The following is a 22,332-nucleotide window of genomic DNA, read 5'->3' on the forward strand; positions in this document are numbered from 1 at the left end:
CGGTTGGCCAGCACCAGTCAGGCGACGGGGCTGTCCTGCACGTTGACGCAGGACAAGTTGCACAGCATGTGGATTGGTCTCGTTCTTCCATTTCTAGACTTGGTTAGCAGAGAACAAGGGCCATGTGGGTACTGGGGCAAATAAAAATGAAGAATGGAGGGATATGCCGCCCTGCTGGCGGGTGGCGGTGAAAAAGAAACATTAAAAAAAAGCTTGTGGTGGAGGCAAAAGAGCAAAAAGAATGAAGTCAAGCACGGTTGATGTTGCCGGAAGAGGTAAAGGAGCTGATAAGAAGGACGGGATACGCCTAGATGGTGAAAAGGTTTATCATTGTATCAACTAGGGCCTGTGGTCTGTGGTCTGTGGCCTTCGTAAAAGACCAGCTGATGGGAGGTTTGAAAACTAATGCCTACAAGGGGAAAAGAATCACGGGGGAAGAGGACGAAGCGGATGAAGAGGGTCGTTTTTCGCGTAGCCCGGAATCATCAAGCCGCCACCCATGAACTTGGCACTCTTAGTTAGAAGATGCTTAGAAAAAGATGGTGTCCAGGCACCCGGAGCACCTGGAGATGCCCGGAGATGACGGACCAGTCCTTCTAGGAGCCCTTGGAGGAATGGAGCTAGGCACTCTAGATACCTAACTGTAGGGGGTTTGGCTAGTCATCTTGGTGATTCGCCACCCCGCCTTATGGTCACTGCAGGGTCTATGAGCAGAATGAAATGTTACAGACTGACGTCGAGATAGACAGACATACACACCAAGCACTCCTTTGACCTCTTTCTACATCGACTCAATCTCTCACGACCCAGCCGCAACTGAAGACTTCGATTTCCCTCACCTCAATATGAGGCTCCCCGAGCGCCACACCTTCTACGCCGGAAAACCTCAGCCATCCTCGACCTCACCGGGCACCTTCTCCTCAGTCGATCCTTCAACGGGCAAGGATGTCTGTACAGTCCACACATCCTCCCCATCAGCAATCGACTCGGCTTTGGCGTCAGCAAAAGCGGCATTCCCTTCATGGTCCAGCACACCGCCCATCGAGCGAGCCAGGATTCTACACAAGGCCGTCTCAATACTTCGGTCTCGGAACGACGAGCTCGCCAAGATTGAAACCATCGACACTGGAAAGCCCTACTCGGAGACATCCACCGTCGATATCGTCACCGGCGCCGATGTCCTCGAATATTTCGCCAGTCTGGTCGCCTCAGGCGGCTTGAACGGGGAGTCGTTTCGTCTTCGCGATTCGGCCTGGGTTTACACCTCCAAAGAGCCGCTTGGCGTCTGTGTTGGCATCGGGGCCTGGAACTACCCTATTCAGATTGCGCTGTGGAAATCAGCTCCTTGTCTCGCCGCCGGGAACACGATGGTGTACAAACCCTCCGAGGTGACACCCCTTCACGGTCAGTTCCTAGCCGAAGTCTACAAGGAAGCCGGTCTTCCTGACGGAGTGTTCAACGTTGTTTATGGCGCGGGCGACGTGGGTGCCTATCTGACCAAACATCCCGTGGTCGCCAAGGTGAGTTTTACAGGACAAGTCTCGACAGGTCGCAAGGTCGCCGGGTCAGCTGCTGGGGAGATGAAGTACGTGACTATGGAATTGGGTGGGAAAAGCCCCGTGATCGTGCTGCCGGACGTCGACATTGAGCAGGCAGTCGACGGTGCCATCATGGCCAACTTCTTCAGCACGGGCCAGGTGTGCACAAACGGCACGCGGGTCTTCGTGCCAAAGCAGCTCAAGTCCGAGTTTGAACGAGTGTTACTACAGAAGTTGAAGTACGTCCGACCTGGGGAATTGATGGATATGAACACCAACTTCGGGCCCTTGGTCAGCAAGGTCCACTACGATAAAGTGACGAGCTACATCAGGCACGGAATCGAGGTTGACAAGGCGACGCTGCTCCACGGCGGTCTCGACCAACCCGCCCATCTCCCAGCGCACCTTAGGAGCGGATACTGGGTGCAACCCACCGTCTTCACCGACTGTACCGACGCCATGCGCATCGTAAAGGAAGAGATCTTCGGCCCCGTCATGGCCATCCTGCCGTACGACTCGCTCGACGAGGCCGTGTCGCGCGCTAACGACACTGAGCTGGGCCTCGCCGCCGGCGTTTTCGGGAAGGACATCAACCAGTGCCATACGGTGATCAAGCAACTCCAGGCCGGCATCACCTGGGTCAATACCTGGGGCGAGTCGCCCGCCGAGATGGCCGTCGGGGGCTGGAAACAGAGCGGTGTCGGCGTCGAGAATGGCCGGAGAGGCCTGGAGGCTTGGGTGCGGAATAAGAGCACCCTGGTCGAGATGGGAGGGAGTGTCCCAACGGTCTTTGCCAAGTTATAGTAAGAATGAATATAACACCGACAACGACGGGCAGAGAGGATTTAACAGAGGCCCTTCCTCGCGAAAAGTATACCCCAAACAATAATGTCATTCTGCATCGTTGGCCAAGCTTGAGCTTGTCCTCGAATTGAATCTGAAGCCGCCTGAATCTAGCTTGCTGAACCAATCCATGTAGAAATCCTGACCCCGAAGAGGACGCCGTCGCCTTTTATAAAGTACCATATTGTACGCCACTAAAGGGATAACCATAGAATAATCCTTAGACTAAATGAGAACAAAACCGTTTCTCCAGACTCGGATCCTCAGCCTCGCCACTCGAACAAGCTGCATCCATGCATTCCATTTTATGCCGCAAAAGTCGAAACCCGCGAGCCCATACGGTCGAACATGAAATCCCCCATCTTCTTGTCGTTCATGGCGATGGCCGAGTCCACCAGCCTCGAGGACATGCTATCTGGTGTCAGTTCTCCATCGTCTTGTTCCAACAGCTCTTTCTTCTCCGTATCGATTCTGAGGTCCTTCAACCCCGCCCGCCAGTTGTCTAACCGAACCTGCGACCGTTGAGGAGTGGCTTTGGCGGTCTGTTGGCCTGCGGAGACTTGTTCGATGCTCTTAAAGTACTATTGTAGAGATGGTTAGTGGGCACGCTCTGCACTTCGCAGCGGATCACATGCTTACCTTGACCGTTTTCACCATCATTTCGTCCGTGGCGGCGTCGTCGCAGACAATCATAGCATTCTCGTGCATCTGCAGTGCACTGCAAGTCCACATCTGGCTGACACCTCCCTCAATCGTTTTAGCCAGAGCGACGGCCTTGTTGGAACCCAAGACGATGACCAGGACCTCCCGCGCATCGAGAACGGTGCCCACACCAACAGTCAAGGCTTGTTTGGGTACCTGGCTGAGGTCGCCGCCAAAGAAGCGCGAATTGGCCCGAATTGTGTCTTCCGCCAATGTCTTGACTCTGGTCCTTGAGCGCAGCGAAGACCCTGGCTCATTGAATGCAATATGTCCATCTGGTCCAATACCTCCCAGGAACAGGTCAATCCCACCGGCACGGGCAATCTTTTCTTCATATGCAGCACACTCGACTTTCAGATCGGGAGCGTTGCCGTTAAGGATGTTGACATTCTCAGGATTGATGTCGACGTGGGCGAAAAAATGCTTGTACATGAAACTGTGGTAGGATTCGGGATGTTCTTCAGGCAGACCCACGTATTCGTCCATGTTGAAAGTCACAACATTGGCGAATGATACCTCACCGGCCTTGTGCGCCTCAACCAGATATTTGTAAATGATCTCGGGGCTGCTGCCAGTGGGTAGTCCAAGGACAAAGGGCTTTTCGGGAGTCGGCGCGAAGGCATTGATGCGGTTGACGATGTATCGGGCTGCGTACTTGGAAGCACCGTCTTTGTCGTCACGGATGATGACCTTCATTTTGGTAGCAAGTTCTCTTCGGAGGTTCGCGAGATAAGAGGGAAATCTACTGAGGAGAGCACAATAGTCGCAGGGGGCGGGGGGATGGACATAAAAGAGAGAAGCGACAAACCGTTGACGTAGGCGGCAGGACAACCTTTAGCCAGACCATCATGAGAGGGATTACACACGTAGGGGCCATAATGCGGAGAATAAGGCACTGGTGTCACAGAGAAATCTTTTTTCCCATACAAGGACAGCGAAGGGACAGGTAACCAGTGTCGAGGAGGGGTGTTGGTGGTGCAACAGTTGCAATATTGTCACCCAACCAATGGAGCACCCGCTCGCTACCATCGGGAGACAACCGGAGCGCTGGAGCAAGGGAGATTGGCCATGTTATCAGCAGGAAGCAGCCGATGAAGTCAGCGAGATAGGGTAGCCGTCGTGCCGTCGCAGCCAATCCTCCATGTGGGAGTGGGAAGAAGGTGGCAGAGGGCGCAGGCAGAGGATGGAGAAATGGGGGGCAAACAAAGCAAACATTTTCTGTTTTGTATGTGTCCACGTGACTGGAGCCAGTGTAACCGTCTCGTTCGCCCGGCTTCGGTGGGAAAAAAGGTGGCATCCCATCCATGTCGCATCCCATTTTCCCTCTCACCATTACATTTCTCCTCGCTCAGGACGCGACGTTGCGACACTTCCATCTCCAGAATGCAACATCACCTTCTTTGTCCGCTCCCACGTTTCCCAGAGCTTCTCCCAGAGCTTCTCTGATGCCGCGCGCATCTCGCCATCCGCGACTTTTCACTGGTCCGTGCTCGACTCTCTGCCTGTGCGCGCTGTGTCAAGGACTGCCAGTGCTCGGCTTCTGAACCGACTCCTGTTCCCGACCCCCCGAACTCTCCTTCCTGCTCCATTTCCTCTCTTGTCCGGGTTGCCCAGCCTTAACGCCTGTCCCATCCAATCGTGGTGCATGTGGGGAACTCGGCCCTTCGTCTCATCATGGCTGTGGCCACTACCAATGGGGATCTGCCCGGCCTGTGGGACGAATCGAGGTATGTCTCATCCCGTCATTCTCAGCCCTTGCGACGTGGATACAGTCTAACTATATATCTGGCAGGCAGCTCGGCCAGTTGTTTATGATGGGCTTTGATGGCACCACGGTCACTGATCAAGTCAAGACCTTGATCGAGAAGTATCACGTAGGCTCTATATTACTCAAGGCTCAAAATCTCAAATGTGCCGTCCCCTGTTCTTGCGTGTCTTTGCTCGCTTTCATTGGTGTCACTGACAGGCTATTTTACAACAGCTGCAGAACAGGCGACCCAGCTCGTGCTTGACCTTCAGACTCTTGCACGTCAAGCTGGTCATCCGGTGCCCCTTTTGATTGCTCTCGACCAGGAAAATGGCGGCGTCAACAGTCTCTACGACGAGGTCTATATTCGTCAATTCCCCAGTGCCATGGGCTTGGCTGCTACCGGCTCAAAGAAACTGGCAAAGGATATCGCCAGAGCAACAGCTCAGGAGTTGAATTCGTGTGGTATCAATTGGATCCTGGGTCCAGTGCTGGATGTCCTGACCAACGCCCGAAACCAACCTCTCGGCGTTCGATCTGTAGGCGATGACCCTCATGAAGTCTCGGCATATGGTGTCGAATGCATCAAAGGCTACCAAGAAGGCGGAGTCGCGACCTGCGGCAAACATTTCCCTTCTTATGGCAATCTTGAATTCTTTGGCGTTCCAGATGATGTGCCCACCATTACAGACTCCTTGGAGAATCTGAGCCAGAGTGCTTTGGTCCCTTTTCGTGCCGCGATCGCCAATGGCGTTGATGCAATGATGGTCGGCGGCGTTGCCATGGCATCTTCTCAAGTCAATGTGATGCACGCTTGTCTTTCAGAGCAGATTGTTCGAGATCTGTTGCGACACGAAATGCGCTTTGAAGGTGTCGTGGTTTCGGAGTGCCTGGAAATGGAGGCTCTGAGCCGCAACATTGGTATCAGTGGTGGAACAGTCATGGCCTTCCAGGCCGGCTGTGACCTGATCCTGACTTGCCGAACTCTGTCAGTCCAAGAAGACGCCATCAACGGTCTTACCACTGGATTGGATAATGGCATGATTGAGAGATATCGAGTGCAACAGTCAGTACAGCGAATCCTGAACCTGAAGAAAAAATATACATCCTGGGAAAAGGCGTTTTCGCCAGCGGGAATCGAGAATCTTTCACGCTTGCAGCCTCTTCATACAAGCCTTTCAACTACAGCTTATAACAAATCAATTACCGTGGTTCGAGACCGACAACATTATCTGCCGTTGTCCAGAGTCATCAAACCCGACGAAGAACTTCTCCTTTTGACGCCCTTGGTCAAACCATTACCAGCTTCCGCCCTGTTTCATCTCCTGCAAAACGAGGCGTCGACGGTCCCTCATTTGGGGCGCAGTCCCAGCATCGATACGAATACGTCAATCATGAGTGGAGAGCAAGTCTTCCGAGAACTTGGTCGAATGCTCGCCCGGTACCGCAACGGCAAAATCTCTCACACTTCATATACTGCTAATGGAGTGAGACCGCTCCATGAGAACCTCTTGAATCGAGCTCGAGGAGTCGTGGTCATCACGGCAGATGCAGGTCGGAATATGTATCAAAACGCTTTTGCAAAACACATTTCTATGTTATGTAAGTTGTCGGTCGGAGCAGATGGCACTCCACGAGAAAAGCCTTGTGTTGTGGTCGCCGTCAGCTCCCCCTTCGACTTTGCATCTGACACGTCGATCGGAACGTACGTTTGTACCTATGACTTCACCGAGGCAGCGCTGCAAGCGTTAGTCCAAGTACTTTATGGTGAGCTTACCCCGTCGGGAGTGTTGCCGGGCTCATCTAGCCAGAAGCCCCAGACTAGTCACACCAGACAGCAGTGGCTTGTGGAAAGCTTCAGTGAGGATCGAGACTCGACAGCATTAGACGCGCTCCTTATCCAATCACAAAATGAGCCATCAGTACACGCAGCGGCGCTGAAAAACGCGACGTCTGGTACTTTCCTCCTTCGCGATCCCGATGTGGAAGAGGCGCATTTTGTGGTCAGGAACAGCAGTACAAAAGAGTTGTTTGGGTTTTGTACCACATATTATTTCAAGAACAGCGGAGTTGGGCATATCGGAGCCATCATTGTGGACCCGGCGCGCCGCCGGTTATCTATCGGGCATTCTCTACACGACCGTGCCGTGCGAGCGCTGCTTCAGAAGAAAGGAATCACGAAGTTCCAGCTTGGGGTCAAGTTTCCGCATGTGTACCTAGGCATCCCCAAACTGGATCCCCTGGAGTACAAACACTTGCGTCAATGGTTTGCCAAACTCGGATGGAATGTGTCTCTTTCCACACCTGTGGCAACCATGATGATTCGCGACTTGTCAGCCTGGACAGCTCCTGAAGGATTAGGCCAGGCCTTGGCAAATGCCGACGTCAAATATGACCTGGTGCACAGAGCCGAGTACAGTGAAGTGATGATGGAGCATCTCAAAAGATGTGCCCGGACGGATGTACGAGGTGTTTACCAAATGGCCCTAGGCAATGAAGAAGGCTGTGGTGTCATTCGGGCGAAAAGGGCATCTGATCAGTCAATTCTAGGAAGCATCTTGATCTCCCGAGCCGAATCGAAAATTGCCCGCTATATTCCGTCATTGTATAAGCAAGTTGGAACGGCATGTTTGTCATCCCCGGTTATTTCGACTATGTACAGCGACCGCGTCTCGCTTTTCCAAGGCCTTGTCCTCTTGGGCGTACGCCAGCTCAAAAAGCAAGGTTTGCGGACGCTCCTTTTGGACTATGTAAGTTGCGAAACCGCCGACGCGATCGAAGATGTGGAAGACTGACCTTTTCTCCTTCAACAGACCCGCGAAGATGTTGCTATGAACGGCCTAAAGGCTTTGGGCTTTACTATCAGCAACAGTTTTGAAGAGATCTCAAGCGATCCGGTCCACTGGACGATGATGTCCGCAACATGATTGGCAGGACCCGACGAGGACCACGCCAACGCGGTCTACGATAGAACCAAGGATGTCTTGTGCTCGGCTGGAAGCATGCAGAGACTACAAGTACTTAATAAGGCCTACCACCGCCACCGATGGCACTTGGCACCAGAGCAATGGCGACTGCCGTCGTCCTCTCTCAACGCCGCTGCAAGAAATACCGGTTGATATGTGGAACATTCGATGTACGAGTAAGCTTTTCCCGATACCAGACCCTGAACCGGAATGTTTGACAGCCATTTTGACTATCTGTCAGTGCACGCACATGTCGGTGAGAAGAGAAAATGAAGTTGGGGCAAGTCAGGCCCACCTACTGGTGATCCTCAAATTGCAGCTCTCCAGCCATGGGCAGCGATAACCTCGAGAGTGGGAAGCCGGCCACTGTCTCTCCACAACTATACCATACGAGTTGACCTGTCCTGTCTGCTGATACTATGCTACGAGCGGACGCCGAGGCTGGCAACGCTGGCGGCTGGAGGCTCGCATAATCCCTACCGTGAATTAGTAGAAAGATCAGAGAACGATCATTGGCCGGCAGCGGACATTGGACAGTTCGCGATGGCCTGGGGCAAATTGGTGTCAAATGGTCGGAGGGGCTAGCTGCCCTGGAGCAATACGGAGAGCACGGAGCAGATCGTATTAGGAAAATAGAATGAGTTTCTGGAAAAGGAAGCCTTGGGTACAGCAGTCACTAAAAACCCCTGTCAGGTACACTCTGTGCCTGCGGAATTTCGGGCGAGTTACTCGGTAGTGTTCGTTCTGGCAGCCAAGCGGACTTGGGGCTCGCACAGGTGTCTCACACGATCCACTCGGGAAGGTGGTGATTCAGAGCAAACACGTCATGGGACCTGTCAAGGAGGTGTGGAAATGTATGTGTGGCTTTCTCTTTTATTTTCCGAAGCGCTCGTCTCTTGCCCGCAGCAGCTTCTCGTTATCCGATCTGACCGCCGGATGTGCATTTCGGTGCCTGGATTGGGGGTCGCGTCGACCAGCATCAGCTTGGAGAGACCTTGTAGACTTCGTGCGGGTAATGCGAGGCTGCTCAACCCGGGCGTCGCACTGCAGGCAGCGCAGCGCAAAGCGGACTTTGATCGCACAGAGTTGCTTTTTGAAGGAAGTGGTCACCATGGCAAAAAGTCTAAGATCAGCCGTAGCTCTGCATGATTAGGGCATGATGCGCCATCAGGACCCTCACCGTGGCACTCTCGGGCTTTGCCGCAACCGGCAAGCGCATGCGTCAGAAGACAACGAACAAGCCATTCTCATGCATGTCAGGCTCTCGGGCTCTCGGGCGCAGCGATGATCAGCAATTGAGACACGGGAGGAATCAGACTAGCCTGAGGAGCGAGAGGTGGTTAAATCCTGCGACTGGCTGGAGAGGGCGAGGTGAGCGGAAAGTCGAACCCGCAGAGGGGGAGAACGACAGTCTGACTGGACCATGGCGTGATGGAGGGGGTGCTGCACTGACCGCACTGAACTTCAACCGACGGCAATAGAGGGCGTGCAGCTAACCAGGAGACTAAACGAAGAGGGGCCTTCCAACAGTGTTCCATGGCTGCTTCGATGCATGAGGGGGCTGATGCAGAGTGATTCAAGAGCCTGATCTGGTAAGAAGAGTACTTTTTTGGTGGGCCATGGCTCATGGAGAAGCCCAGAGGCTGAACAAACCCCCCTACCCGAGGAGACGGAAATCAAAGGAGACTCGAGTGGCTTGGAGGGAGCGATTTGACAGTTTGACCTAGGCAGAACTGTCGCCTACGAGTCATTTGCTTATAGGCGGCTGAGGTACCCAGAAAACCCCCCTACCTACTCCTTGATACGAGTTTGACACCCAGAGTTGAATACCTAAGTGCCTAGGTATGTCTGTGCTCGGGATTTGTACCTAACCCAGAACACCCCCACCCAAAATACATCTTCCAGGTAAGAGCCCCGGGTCAATGACGGAGCAAAGGCATGAGATGAGAGGCAGACCCCACCCTGCTAAGCCTGTTTGCCCCCAAGCTTGCCCCCTCCCCCTCCTAGCGCCTGACCTTGGCTTGCCCCCATTTCCTTCTAGAAGACCCAAGGTTTGCCTTCTCCCCTAAACCAGCCACCGGCGCAAACTGTCTGGCTCGGGTGTGGGCACCTGGCAACTTGCACCGACGGCAGGCAGTGGGTGTGTCTCTATCTTACCCAATACCTTTCCGATAGCAGGGAACACAGGACAAAGCAAGCACCAAGCAATTCGACTGGTCTTCCCTCAGAAGTCTAAATGCTGCGACAGACCACCGCAGTCAAATCACCTTCAACATCCACCCATCTCTGCTCGTGTTTGGACTTCCCTCAACCTGTCCCAGTTCCTCGAGCTCATTTCCCGCTCAAGATTTGCCTCAAATCTCATAATCCTCGAGTCGCTTGTCGTCACTGCCAAGCTGCGCATTCGCCCTGACAGACTGCCTCACCTCGTCGTGTTCCTCCCAGGCCCTACCACTTGCAGCGCCGCAAGCCCAAAACAAACCCACCCCGGCTGCAGCGCCCGCTTCCTACTTCCTCCCGCCTATCGTCGAGTTTGAAGCGAAGAAAGGTTGAACGCCTCGTTAGGAGGAAGACACACTTAGCAAGCCAAAATTACTCGCTGTTTAGGCTCGTCCGTCCCGCTGATTAACAAACCACAACCCTCTTCCGCCCGCGCGGCTCATCGATATTCCAATTTTCTGTCCTCTTCGACGGTGGCGCTTTCGTGAGCATCATTTTGCTCTCGAGGATGCCGACGAGAATTTTCTTGCCTCTTCAATAACAAATTCTCCCCCCTCAAAGCTCCGGGGCTCGCGTTTGCGCAGGTCTGTCGCTACTTGACCTCCAACCTCCAAAACTCCGCATCGAGCGTCTACCCTCACGCCGGCAGCCACTATACCTACACAAACGCATGGCCGCAACCATGGATGGTTACGATCCTCTCGCAATGCCTTACTTGCACAGTCCAATACCCTTCGGGGGAGGCAATCTGCAAAATCTCGACTACATGAGTGTTCCGTCGGTGATGGATTTGCAAGATCAATACTCCAACTTCGACTCGGAGCCATATATGAGGTAATGTCGCTCGGTCCCATCTCGATTGCTAGAGTTAACATGTTCCAGTGGCGACGAGCTCAGTTTCGCACCTTCGAGTAACCTGCAACATCCTGCCATGCTGAAGCGGTACTCATCCAACTTCGAAGATCCCTTTGCCGAAAGCACATTGTCTCAGTTCGAGCGGGTGCCCACCGAAGGGCTGTCCGAGAGTCCCTCAATCGACCGCGACAGCAAATATCTCAGCTTCTCGATGCCACAATACAACTTTACACTCCTGGACGACTCATTCCGCCGGTCGTCGGTCAATATCAGTGCCCAGCTGCACGGCATGTTCTTCTTGGCCGAGTCCCAATGGCCGGCCACCGCCGACACCCCCCCTCCTCCCCCTGAACTGACATGTTATCGGCGCAATCTATTTCAAATCACCGGCTCGGTGACGCTCCCTCGTAATCTGAGATATGTCTTCACCGACGACGGGTCTAGAATCCCCATCTATGAGTTGGAATTGGCCGTATCAGCCACGGAATCCGTTGAAGGCAACTCGGTCAAAATTATCTCCGTGCCGTGGAAGACACCGGCGTCGGGTGAAGCACCCAAGCCAGAGGACAAGGTAGAGAAAGAGCCTCCCACAATTCCCTTGGACAAGATGACTGGACAAGATCTGGATACCGACTTTACGACGTTTCCCATTCAATGGAAAAGGCTGCAATTCCGGATAGCCACAGCCAATAATGGTAGACGGAAAGAACTGCAACAACACTTCACGCTACACCTGAAGATCATGGCATCGTTATCGACAGGCGGTAAGATCTCCATTGCTGAAGCGCACTCGGGGGCTGTCATTGTCCGAGGCCGGAGCCCGCGCAACTTTGCAGCACGGAAAGATCTACCTCTGAGCAGCAGTTCGACAGCTCGTAAGCATCTTCCGGCGACATCCCGGGTCACGAACAGTCAAACCTCCGTTCCGCAAGTCACTTCAGCCCCCAAGATCAAGACCCCGGCGGAGGAGACAGCCCAGATGACTGGTTTCGATGGTATTGACGTGAAACCCACTGATATCGACGGCACCAACTGGGTATCACAAGGTGTCCAAGATTCTCTTGCCACTCCCTACTCAACAGCTATCAATCCTCCCATACCAGCGTTTCCAGAAGGCACCCCTGATCTCGGAACGCCGGGCACATTCCCTTTTACGTTCCCTCAAGAGATGGCTCCTGGAAGCCGGCCGATGAGCTTACATTTCGGGAGTGATGATGAGGGAGGGAGTCCTCACCCACCGCAACAAGGATCACGACATTCATCTCGGCCTCCCACGTCGAATCCTTCACCTTCCCTGGTTAACAAAGGTCCATCGGGGACATATACAAGCAATCCCGGCACCTCGCCCGGGCAACTTGCCAACCAAATGGGCCCACGACCTAGAGTACACTCACACCAAGTATCAATGACCAGTGTTCCGGGCTCGATAGCGACGATGAATGGGCAAGGGTCGATGGCCGCTGGGCCTCATAGACCGGAGCTGCTTGCGACCAAATCAAGCCTGCCATTCCCGGCCGAGGGCGAGAGTGCGGATCAACTCTACGAATACTTTCCATTAGGCCTGGATGAGTGGACGCCACCCGTGGATGCGGTCTTCCGCCCGCACGTAGTACATCACAGCGGACCGTTACCGCCTGACCCCAGATCTCCTGGAAGACACACGAGTAAACGCTACTTTTCGGAAGTTGTCTAGTGATCTGTTGACGATGCAAGATGCTTTTGGGGGCATGTACTTTCTGTTTGTTTGGTTCAGAACCTCCCGGTGGAGGACGGTGGTTGATTTGGGATTGCTATGATGCTACGCGAGTTACATAGGACTTGATTGATACCCATCTCTGATGTGAAATGAAAAGTGGACATATATACCAGAAGACAAAACGGGCATGCATGGATACACGAGTTATGACTACGAAACATGGAGGATGAAACTCGACTTTCTGACTTGTGTCTGGTTTTGTGGCACCTTCACGACAAGGACCCGGTGTTTTGAGCAGGCATGGTATATACCTACAAAGTATAGGTACGAGTAAGAATGGATATATTTTCCGCCGCCTACCTTTTCACTCTTGAACTCTCAGACATACTCACTCTGGAGAGAGAGAAGAAAGAGGTCTAGCGATCCAAGTGCTACCCACTCACCCACCTGACCATTGAACTATGTACTCGGTACGGAGCACGGGCAGTACGGAGCAGGTACCCCCTCTTAGTCGCACGAGACAGGAGACGCAGGAGAGGTTATTTGGGTCCGTGTTGAATTCTCCCGAAGCTCGCTGTCCAAGGACCCGAGTTACATGCTCTGGACAGAAGCCCCACGACTACAACTACGACTACGACTACGACTCGAGTTAGCCCCGTGTGCCCCGTGCCCCGTACCCCCGGCTGATGCTAAGACGTAGGGTGTACCTAGGTGTATTTGTGTGGAAGGCCGAGTTAAGTGGTAGTGGTGGTCTCTAGAGTGCTAGGGTGTAGGATGAAGCGAGGTGGAGTCGGCCGGTGGCTGGTCTGATCAGTATTTGTAGAAGTGGAGGTGGGAGTGGAACAGTGGACGAAGGAAGATGGAAGGGTTAGAAGGTTCGAAGGTCGAAAGGGTTGGATGGTTGGGCCTATCAGGGACGAGGGTCGGCGAGGTCCGACATTGATCGCCCAAAGTATACCCGGTTGATAGGTACCTCTCGAAGGGAGATGCGAGCACCTATGTACAGTGCCTACATAGGGCAATGATGGCAGAATGACGAAGGGGGGGTGGATCGTTATTGGTTTGTGTCGCGTTGTGTGGTCTACCGACTTGCTACTCGTACATGGTATTTCCTGCAGATCTCTCTATTCGAGTAGGTATATCTGTTCCGAGTACTCGCAGGTACTTCCCACGTAGGCCGGTGGCTACCATACAAATGTCCAGTTTGAAACTTGACCGTCGTGGCGGTGACGGCACCAGTGGTGATTGGAAACAAAAAACTGACTCGCGGACGGACTGGGGGGTTTCCAGGATCAATTCGAGTCCGAACATCCTCTTCTTTTTTGGGAAGGGCGGAAATGAACGAATAGGTTACGGAGAAGGAGAAGGGAAAGCGGAGGTGATGGGGCACAAAAAGGAAAGGAAAAGAAAAGAACCCCCTGACTTGAGCTGAGCTCGGAGGTCTGACGAGGCCAAGTAGACCAGGAGGCCGGGAGGACGACTCGATGGATTGATGGATGGATGGATGCGGTAATTCGGTCGGATTGGGCAGGTGCTACGATATCTATCCACGCCTACGAGTACCTACATAGTTGCTAGTAGACGAGGTACGTATCTTGCATGTTTTATAATTGTTACGAGGGAGTGAATTGGTACCTTTTCGAGGATAACAATGTCTCATGTACAAGCTATAAGCCAGAGGTTTTTGAATGGGGTGGGTACAGATGGTGGATGGTAGAAGGGCACGAGGTCCTCTGGTACTTTGGCACGTCGAGGGGAAAATTCACATGTCAAGAGACCTACCAAACCTCCTCGGTACATACGTAGGTAATTTCCCCTGCTCAAAAGCCAAAAGGCGGAATGAATTCCAGAATCAATCGAGGTGAGGCGGTTATTGTCGGGGGGCCCTTATTTCAAAGATGGGGAGTCCAAAGATGGGGGAGGAAAGATTGCGACATTGACAATAGTGGGGGATTTGAGGACAGGATAGGCAGGTATCTAGGTAGATAATAGGAAGGGGATGGATGGAAAGGGTCCCGTGACGGGACCCGGATAAATCCCGGATAAGTCCCTCGCTACACTGCTTCATCCCTGCCGATATAGTTTCCATTCTCATCTCCCCGCATGCGCTGGTCTACAGATGATGTCAATCTCCTGGTGCTGGTTTGCTCGACACTCTGGAATAAAGCTGCGGTCCATGCTCAGGCATCTGCAGTGAAGGGCCATCTGACTGACCACCCAATGATTTAATGGAGTTCACACTCTGTGTACATCCGCAAACCCCAGCGTTTCCCCAGGTAAGGTAGGCATGCGACAAAAAGTGAGTCATGCAGGGATGGAGGTAGGTCCGGACTCAACTCCACGATTACTGGCATTTGCCTAACTCACGCCTTAGGTGTTGTGATTTCACAGATAGTTTCGTCTCGATATACGCTCTCCTGACTCGTCCGTCATGCCAAATGCCTTCAACGACCGACCAGAGAAATTCTCGAGGACGTCATACAGTTGGCCCTGCAAACTGATCTACACCAGGGATCAAATCCAAACCATGACTCCCGCTGCGAACCGTCGAGCAAATGAAATAAATGCCAGAGGACATGGCTCGAGTGGCCAGCATGTCAGGGACGCAAAGATACCACAGGTGAAGAGCAGAGAACGAATGCTCGGGGAAGCAAAGAGTCGGTTGGATAGCGGACGCGAGTGCTGTAGTCATGGACAATAAATGCCGGTCTGTGTAGAAGCACTTCAGTGCTCTACTACAAGTATACAGCTGTAAACACAATAGATATACCACAGAATAGTCACCCAGTGTGTCGACACGTGCCTTGGTTCACACGATGTAGCCAGTCAATCGTCCACGATTCAACCGTGGTGGAGGGAGCAGTCGTTGATCGGATACAAGGCACGTCGGGATATTGATTCCAGGCTGGTCTTGGTTTGATGTCACCCCCCTACACCGGTTACGAACCCCGCTGAACCGAGGGAAAGCAGGACTATTTCAATCAACTCTCGCATTGGAAAGAGAGTCTAGCGTTGGCATGGGCAAGCTGCATGGTCCCTTTTTTTCCTTTTTGTTCCCCATCTCTTTCAGAATCCGACGCCAGCCGTGACCCGTGGTCGGCAAAACAGATCTACAAACTGTCGTAACTGTCCAACAAGGTTGGCGCCTTGCATGCGGCACACACGGCCCACGAAGCCATCGGCCATGCATGGCCACGCCATTCGTCGTAAGGCGTAACCAAAGGTCCATCGCACGTCGCCCTGTCTACTACACCTTACCCCTCGGCCTTCTGGAAGAAAACGGGTTCACATCCTGATCTTGTGACAACGCCCTGGCTCGGCTGGCGAGAACTATACTTTCTATCTCTGCATCTCTCCAGTTCCCCGATCACGGCATTGAACACAAGCTGAACTAGGATATACCGGACCTGAAGGTTTGTCTATCTACCACCAATCGTATCCCGCTCGTGCACGTTCTTCCTCGTCCAAATGGTTTGTCGTTATCCTCGGTTTGAAATCAAAACTGCGAGGCTGAGAGCACAACCGGGCTCAAGCTGGTCCATGGGATCTTCTTGTCAGGGTCTCCAGGTCATTTCCACATGACTGTCCTGTCTAGCTCCTCCTTCGTCATGACGGGACATCTTGTCTCTCTGCTGGTCCCGAACTCGTATATATCTACTTCTGCTCTGTCCCGACTGACTTGCCTACATTTATTTGCTTTTGCACTGTCCCCTTTTGCCAGCCTCCTCTCTACTCTGTCTCTGCGCCATACATTATACTTGTTGTGAGGGAAAAAGACTTAGTAACTGTTCTCCATCGAGTCGGCTGTCTCAACACGTGTTTATCTCATTACACCTGTACTTGTATACCAAAATAAGCTCCAAAAAAGAGAGCCTCGGTCCCTGGCGCATGCATCCTCGCACTTTGCAAGATTCAATCTTATATTCCCACCGCCACCATGGCCCCTCATCGTCCTCGGCGCGTCAATGCCGACGCTCCCATTGAATCACTACACGGTTCTTCAGGCCTTACTCAACCCCACCATCACCACCTCCACCTCAACAACACCGAAGGCTCACCCTGCTCTTGCTGCTCAGGCGGCGGCCATCATGGCTGCGGATGCGGTTGTGCGGGGTGCTGGTGTCGACTTGGGCATCATTTCAAGGATGACTCGAACCGCGAGACTTACGGAGGCCAAGGTGGTGGCCACGGTGGTGCTGGTGGCATGCCCAGCCCAGCCGTCGGCCGGCCCAGACACGTCTCGAGATTCGACGAGTCTGCTTCGTCATTTCAGTCCTCCGGGCCCTCCTTGAGCACCGGCGGCTTCAGCTTCGACAATAGCTTCGAGGTGCCGGCCCCGTTAACCCTTGGCCGGGGTCAAGCCATCGCCGCCAACACCGCTGCTCTGAACATCAACGCCCGCGCCAACGGACACCACCATGCCTCAGAGGACTTGATGGACGACGACGGCCCTCATCCGTGGAGTCTCTTCACCGAGAGCCCGAACAGTCTCGACCACATGTTCTTTGGAGACGATTCGTCCGGCATGGTCATCCCGGGCCTCAACGACGACTTGGCCCCCCTCGCCCGCGGTCCCGGCTCCAGCGTCGCCGACCGCACAACCCTGTCGAGCCAGTACGAATCGTCATTCTCGCCGCAGCCAAGTGTCAGTGCAAGTGCCAGCGCTAGCCAGATTGTCGCGCACGTCGGCGCGGCTTTCGAGGATCTCTCCCCAGCTGCAGCGGCGACAGCAGCACCGTCTCGCTTCCTCCGCCTCACACCAGAATGCTCACATAATCTCCACCACTCCATCTGAGCCCGATGCATGCATTGACAACAATACTTTGAGTTGCCACCTGTTGTCGCTTTTATTCGACGTCTACATCCACGTCCACGGCCTCCGTCTCCGTCTCTGCCCGTCTATCCCGCGTGTGTCACTTACTTGTATATCATCACCACCACGAAGAACCTACGGGCTCACGCCCCGTTTGGACTCGAGTTATTCGTTCCCGATTCTATCCTGACGAAGAAACCCCCCGGTCCCAAACGAACCAACCCACGATTTTCTTTTTGACATATCTCCGTTTCGGGTCTATGTCGTTGCCTCCAATGTATGATTTATTCCCGGGCGCCCGGGCGAGGGGTGACGGGCCAGTGAAGAGATGAGACACATTTGAAGTCCTTTGATTCATTTCGCGATTTGCGGCTTACGGTTCATGGTTTATGGTTTACGATTTACGGGCCACGGGATGCGATGCTAACTACGATTGTTGTTATTGTGATTGTCAATGTTCTTGTTCTTGTACCGAGTATGCAGTACACAATACGCAGTGCCTGGTACCCGGTGCCTGGCACAGCCAGCAGGAGTCATAGGTTCATGTTCTTTTCTTTCATTATCAGGAAACGACGAGATGACGGTCATGTATGTGTTTCCAGACTCGGTAACGATATGTTCGAGTCCCTGACCTCCAGGTTTTCGGTAGTTGGTAGCACAATCAGCACAGTCAAATGATTTAGTTTTTCACACATCTGAATGTTCAATGTTCAATCTCAAATCTCAGTTTTGGGGTTAGTATCCCTGCTCTTGATGAGATATTGAGGGTGATTTTGTTAGAAGGCAGAAGGGCAGAAGGGGCTCAAAGGGCTAGGTTTCCCCAATACCCCACAGAGGGACGTCGTTGTACCAAGCGAGACCAGTCGGAAAAAATGTGGGAAAGCATGTGAAAAGAAAGTTGGAAGAAACCGATATACAAACCTGAGCCGCCTTTCTCCCTTACAACCAGATACCAACCTCTTCGCCTTCAATGCTGGGTCGAATCGATCGATTGAGTAATCACCCAACTGGTATGACCTACTCTGTGTTAGAGGTGGCCGGCCACAACCACGGAATTGTACATCACACCCATCAGCCAAATCCGGACCGAGCAGTGTTCGAGCGAGCTCTCCCGTCTGCCCTGCACGGTTTACGTAGATGACAAACCGTAACGGATCGTCGCAGTCGCAGCTTTAGCCTGCGTTGTTACTCCAGTAGTCCAGCTAGGGTGATGGGAAATCTGGACACAAGGCACTGTCCATTGTCGTCGGTGTTGATTATGCAAGCTCGATTGAAGCCGCGCAGTCTTTCTTCTCGCAATTCGCTACTGACGCCGCTGATAGATCACTCGTTGGCAAAGCGCGTTCGAGATTGAAAGGGATGTGTCGACCGTTTTCGCTGAATCTCATCGCCACGAAGCTATCGACCGCTCGTGTACGTGAAGGGGGCGAGATCTGGTTGGGGTTAGAGACACGGCAGTGCAACGGGTCGATTGGACGAGGGCGACATGCTCCGCCGTGTATTGGAGCAAGAAAGTGTCGTTTGCAGGCATCGGAGCAGAGGAGAAATGCAAATATCGAGGAAGGATCAATTGATCCATCGTTGTCGTTGCAGGAGACTGTGTGATATAGTAGCCCTTGACCGCCATAACTTGAAATTGGATAATGACACACGGGTGACATATACAAGGCACGGGATTGGACGCTGAGAGATTTCGGAATTTGAGTTTCTCTGGAGTGCCGACCTTGGCGCATTGGCAAAGTCGACATCTACTCTTTCAGTCTCTACAATCACAGGCCACAACCCGAGTATCCAAGGTCTATCTATATACTAGACATACGTACCGGGTGCGAAATGCGCTTCAATCTGCTATTCCGTCTATCAGTGTGTGGTAATGCAGTGGCAAGACCGTATTCGACGGAGATACTATAGCATTTGAGATACTGGAATGGCCCTCTCCCAGGCCGTCACTCCCACTAACAGACAGAACGACATGTTTCTTTGGCGTCCGCCTATATCCACTGTGGCATATTTCCCCCCACTGACTGACCACGCTATGACCGGGCTGTCTGCGGTCAAAGATACTTTCAGCATCGGAAGCTCGTTGGGTCGTGGCGAGGGAGTCGATGGCGATTATAGCATGCAGAGCGTTAAGGTCCTCAATCCACACCCGGGGGCCGCACTGCTGATTGCCCGAACAACTGGCTAAGTTGTACCTCTTTCTATCGTGAGAAAAGGAAGACAGTCGAAACTGAAAAATCTCTTGTCAATTGATTGATTTTATTTTCTCTCGTTGCTTTATCCCCAGCACTCCACGTTTGTCCTTCCTGGGCTTCTTTCGTTTGTACGTTGTTTTGGCTGAGAGTATGGCTGTAATGACACGGAACATGGCTCGATCTGCCCCGGATTCGAACGAGCGAAGACCGATCCCGGTGACTTTGGTCTCTGGGTTTCTAGGGAGCGGCAAGACAACGCTCTTGAAGAACATCCTTACCTCTGACCAGCACTCTCTACGAATCGCCGTCATTGTCAATGACATGGCCGCTCTGAACATCGATGCCGCGCTGATAAAGCGCCATGTGGTGTCTCAGACCCAGGAACGCCTGATACAGATGGAAAACGGCTGCATCTGCTGCACACTTCGCGGCGACTTGCTGGAAGAGCTGGCCAAGTTGGCTCGTAACCGAGAGTGTGAATACATCCTCATCGAGAGCACAGGCATCAGCGAACCAATGCAGGTGGCAGAGACCTTCACGGAAGAGTTTGCGCACGCCATGATCGAGGCTGCGAATGACGGCTCGCTGCAGGGCCAGCAGGATGACGAGAGGATCTTGAAAGAGATGTACGAGACCGATTACTGCACAAAACTCCTCCCGTTCCCACGATATGCCTGCTGAACAGTCAAATTTGAGTGCTACAGGGCGGAACTTGGTGGTCTGCAAAACATTGCCAAACTCGACACCCTGGTCACCATCGTCGACGCATTCAATTTCTTTCACAACTTTTCCACTACGGAATTCATCACCGACCGATGGGGAAAGGAGGGCGTTGACCCGGAAGATGAACGGACCATTACGGATTTGATGGTCGATCAGATGTGAGTGTGTGACCTGGACACTACGGGCGGTGCATGGTCCCTCACCGGATCATGGCTAACGCACCTCTACTCCAAACCCAGAGAGTTCGCCAATACCATCATCCTCAACAAAATCGACAGCGTGGACAAAGCGACAAGATCTCGAATCAGAGCTGTCATCCACCAACTGAACCCTGCCGCGAAAGTCTTGGAATCCAATTTCTCCAAAGTCGACCCCCGACGAGTCATTCGCACCGAGACGTTTTCATTCGAAAAAGCTGCCACTAACATGGGCTGGCTCCAGAGTCTCCACGACCTCAACGTGCGAGAGATCAATGGGCAGCTCAAAGTCGCTCCCAAGCCGGAGACTGAAGAGTAAGATGCTCCAACGAGGCAGATGGGGAGCTAGACCCTCTGTGATTTAGGGTACTAATGAGGTTTATTAGGTATGGCATCTCCAGCTTCGTCTACCGTGCACGACGACCCTTCAATCCACGACGCCTGTATAGATTGATACACGACAAGTTTGTCATCATGGAGGGTCAGATCGTTGATGAGGAAGCGGATGATGAAGACAACGACGGGGATGAGCAGAGCGGAAGTGAAGAAGATGAAATGGAAGTTGACAATGCCGAAGAAAACTCCTCGGATACTAGTGATGGTGATCCCCGTGACCCCAACAACCACTGAGGAAAGAATCGCAGATGCTGACGATCCTCCTTCTAGACTCCAGCCAGACGGAAGACCAAGACGACTCTGACGATTTTTCCAAATCCATTGACCCTAAGGTATGTTTGGGATCCTGCCATGCTCACAGAGTACTACCTGATCGGTGACGTCTAACCATCACACAGGTCGTCGTCGAGAACAAGAGAGCAAACCCCGTCTTTGCCGGTCTCCTACGGTCCAAGGGGTTCATCTGGCTCGCCACACGGCCTTTCTTACACGGAGAATGGAGCCAGGCTGGAACCATGCTGACCTTGCAGGGCGGTGGTCCTTGGTTCTGTGCTCTTGACGATGGTATGACCCCTCGTTTTTTTTTTCAAATCCCTGGTTCATTGCACGATGCTTGCTCGTATACACATTATTGACGCTGAGATGCCTCTCAAGCCCAGTGGCCCACGGACCCGGACACACGACGCAGCATTGAAGCCGACTTTGTCGAGCCCTGGGGCGATCGACGACAAGAGATCGTCTTTATCGGCGAGAAACTTGACCCTGTCGGCCTAACGGCGGAATTCGATGGGTGTCTATTGACAGACCCGGAGATGCGCAAGTGGGGGAAGATCATGAAGTCTACCGAGGACAAGGAGATTATCCATCGTAAATTGGCAAATGCCTTTGAAGGTGAGAAGAAGATTTGACTCCGAACAAAGTCGGGGGTTGAATTCGTCACGTATGGAGTGCTCCAGCTGACAAAACTTGCCAGATGGCTTTGAGGATTGGCCTGAGCTCGTGCACGACGATGACGAAGAAGGGGATGGTCACCACCATGAGCATGGACATGGGCTGGAGGGTCATCATCGTCAATCTCGGTCTCAACCTCAACCTCAACATTTGAAACAGCAGCGACAAAGCGGCCAGAAAAATACATCAAAATAGATCTAAGGGTGTACAGTTGATGAGGCTGGATGTATGTCTCGCTGCACATAAGAGTATTCCCTTCTCCGTACGTGGGCTCCGCGGCCCTCCAAATATATCATGCGGATTCCCCGTGCATATCCAATTTGACCCAAAGTCATTGTGCAGGAAATACTCGAAAACCACCAAGGATGTAGCAACCATGCGGATCGCTATAGCTCCGTAGAGCGAGACGTACCAAAATCTCGGCTTTCCAGCTAAGCTTCAAGATCGGTGAGGCGTTGGGAAGGCCATCCACCTGATGTTTATCATTGTT

The 22,332-nt window shown here is 52.9% G+C and overlaps 6 protein-coding genes across 6 annotated transcripts; 5 read left to right on the top strand and 1 right to left on the bottom strand.

The window, feature by feature from the left end:
• Nucleotides 1–845: 845 nt before the first annotated feature.
• On the top strand, nucleotides 846–2,342 carry AYO21_06727 (hypothetical protein; the record flags this gene model as incomplete). Its single annotated transcript, XM_022656686.1, has 1 exon — nucleotides 846–2,342. One exon carries the CDS (start codon nucleotides 846–848, stop codon nucleotides 2,340–2,342), a length of 1,497 nt encoding a protein of 498 aa, XP_022510959.1.
• Nucleotides 2,343–2,686: 344 nt separating this feature from the next.
• AYO21_06728 (glucosamine-6-phosphate deaminase) lies at nucleotides 2,687–3,779 on the bottom strand (the record flags this gene model as incomplete). The annotated part of the gene is made up of 2 exons (XM_022656687.1): nucleotides 2,687–2,962; nucleotides 3,021–3,779. The coding sequence occupies 2 exons, from the start codon at nucleotides 3,777–3,779 to the stop codon at nucleotides 2,687–2,689; spliced, it is 1,035 nt and encodes a 344-aa protein (XP_022510960.1).
• Nucleotides 3,780–4,757: 978 nt separating this feature from the next.
• Nucleotides 4,758–7,757, top strand: AYO21_06729 (hypothetical protein; the record flags this gene model as incomplete). Its single annotated transcript, XM_022656688.1, has 5 exons — nucleotides 4,758–4,810; nucleotides 4,876–4,994; nucleotides 5,050–7,435; nucleotides 7,493–7,580; nucleotides 7,644–7,757. 5 exons carry the CDS (start codon nucleotides 4,758–4,760, stop codon nucleotides 7,755–7,757), a joined length of 2,760 nt encoding a protein of 919 aa, XP_022510961.1.
• Nucleotides 7,758–10,698: 2,941 nt separating this feature from the next.
• On the top strand, nucleotides 10,699–12,564 carry AYO21_06730 (hypothetical protein; the record flags this gene model as incomplete). The annotated part of the gene is made up of 2 exons (XM_022656689.1): nucleotides 10,699–10,850; nucleotides 10,899–12,564. 2 exons carry the CDS (start codon nucleotides 10,699–10,701, stop codon nucleotides 12,562–12,564), a joined length of 1,818 nt encoding a protein of 605 aa, XP_022510962.1.
• Nucleotides 12,565–16,504: 3,940 nt separating this feature from the next.
• AYO21_06731 (hypothetical protein) lies at nucleotides 16,505–17,362 on the top strand (the record flags this gene model as incomplete). Its single annotated transcript, XM_022656690.1, has 1 exon — nucleotides 16,505–17,362. The coding sequence occupies one exon, from the start codon at nucleotides 16,505–16,507 to the stop codon at nucleotides 17,360–17,362; it is 858 nt and encodes a 285-aa protein (XP_022510963.1).
• Nucleotides 17,363–19,746: 2,384 nt separating this feature from the next.
• AYO21_06732 (hypothetical protein) lies at nucleotides 19,747–21,996 on the top strand (the record flags this gene model as incomplete). Its single annotated transcript, XM_022656691.1, has 8 exons — nucleotides 19,747–20,201; nucleotides 20,280–20,456; nucleotides 20,538–20,810; nucleotides 20,882–21,096; nucleotides 21,162–21,223; nucleotides 21,290–21,455; nucleotides 21,546–21,782; nucleotides 21,848–21,996. The coding sequence occupies 8 exons, from the start codon at nucleotides 19,747–19,749 to the stop codon at nucleotides 21,994–21,996; spliced, it is 1,734 nt and encodes a 577-aa protein (XP_022510964.1).
• Nucleotides 21,997–22,332: the final 336 nt, after the last annotated feature.

The sequence above is a fragment of the Fonsecaea monophora genome (assembly GCF_001642475.1).
Source record: "Fonsecaea monophora strain CBS 269.37 chromosome Unknown Scaff48, whole genome shotgun sequence".
Lineage (NCBI taxonomy): Eukaryota > Fungi > Ascomycota > Eurotiomycetes > Chaetothyriales > Herpotrichiellaceae > Fonsecaea > Fonsecaea monophora.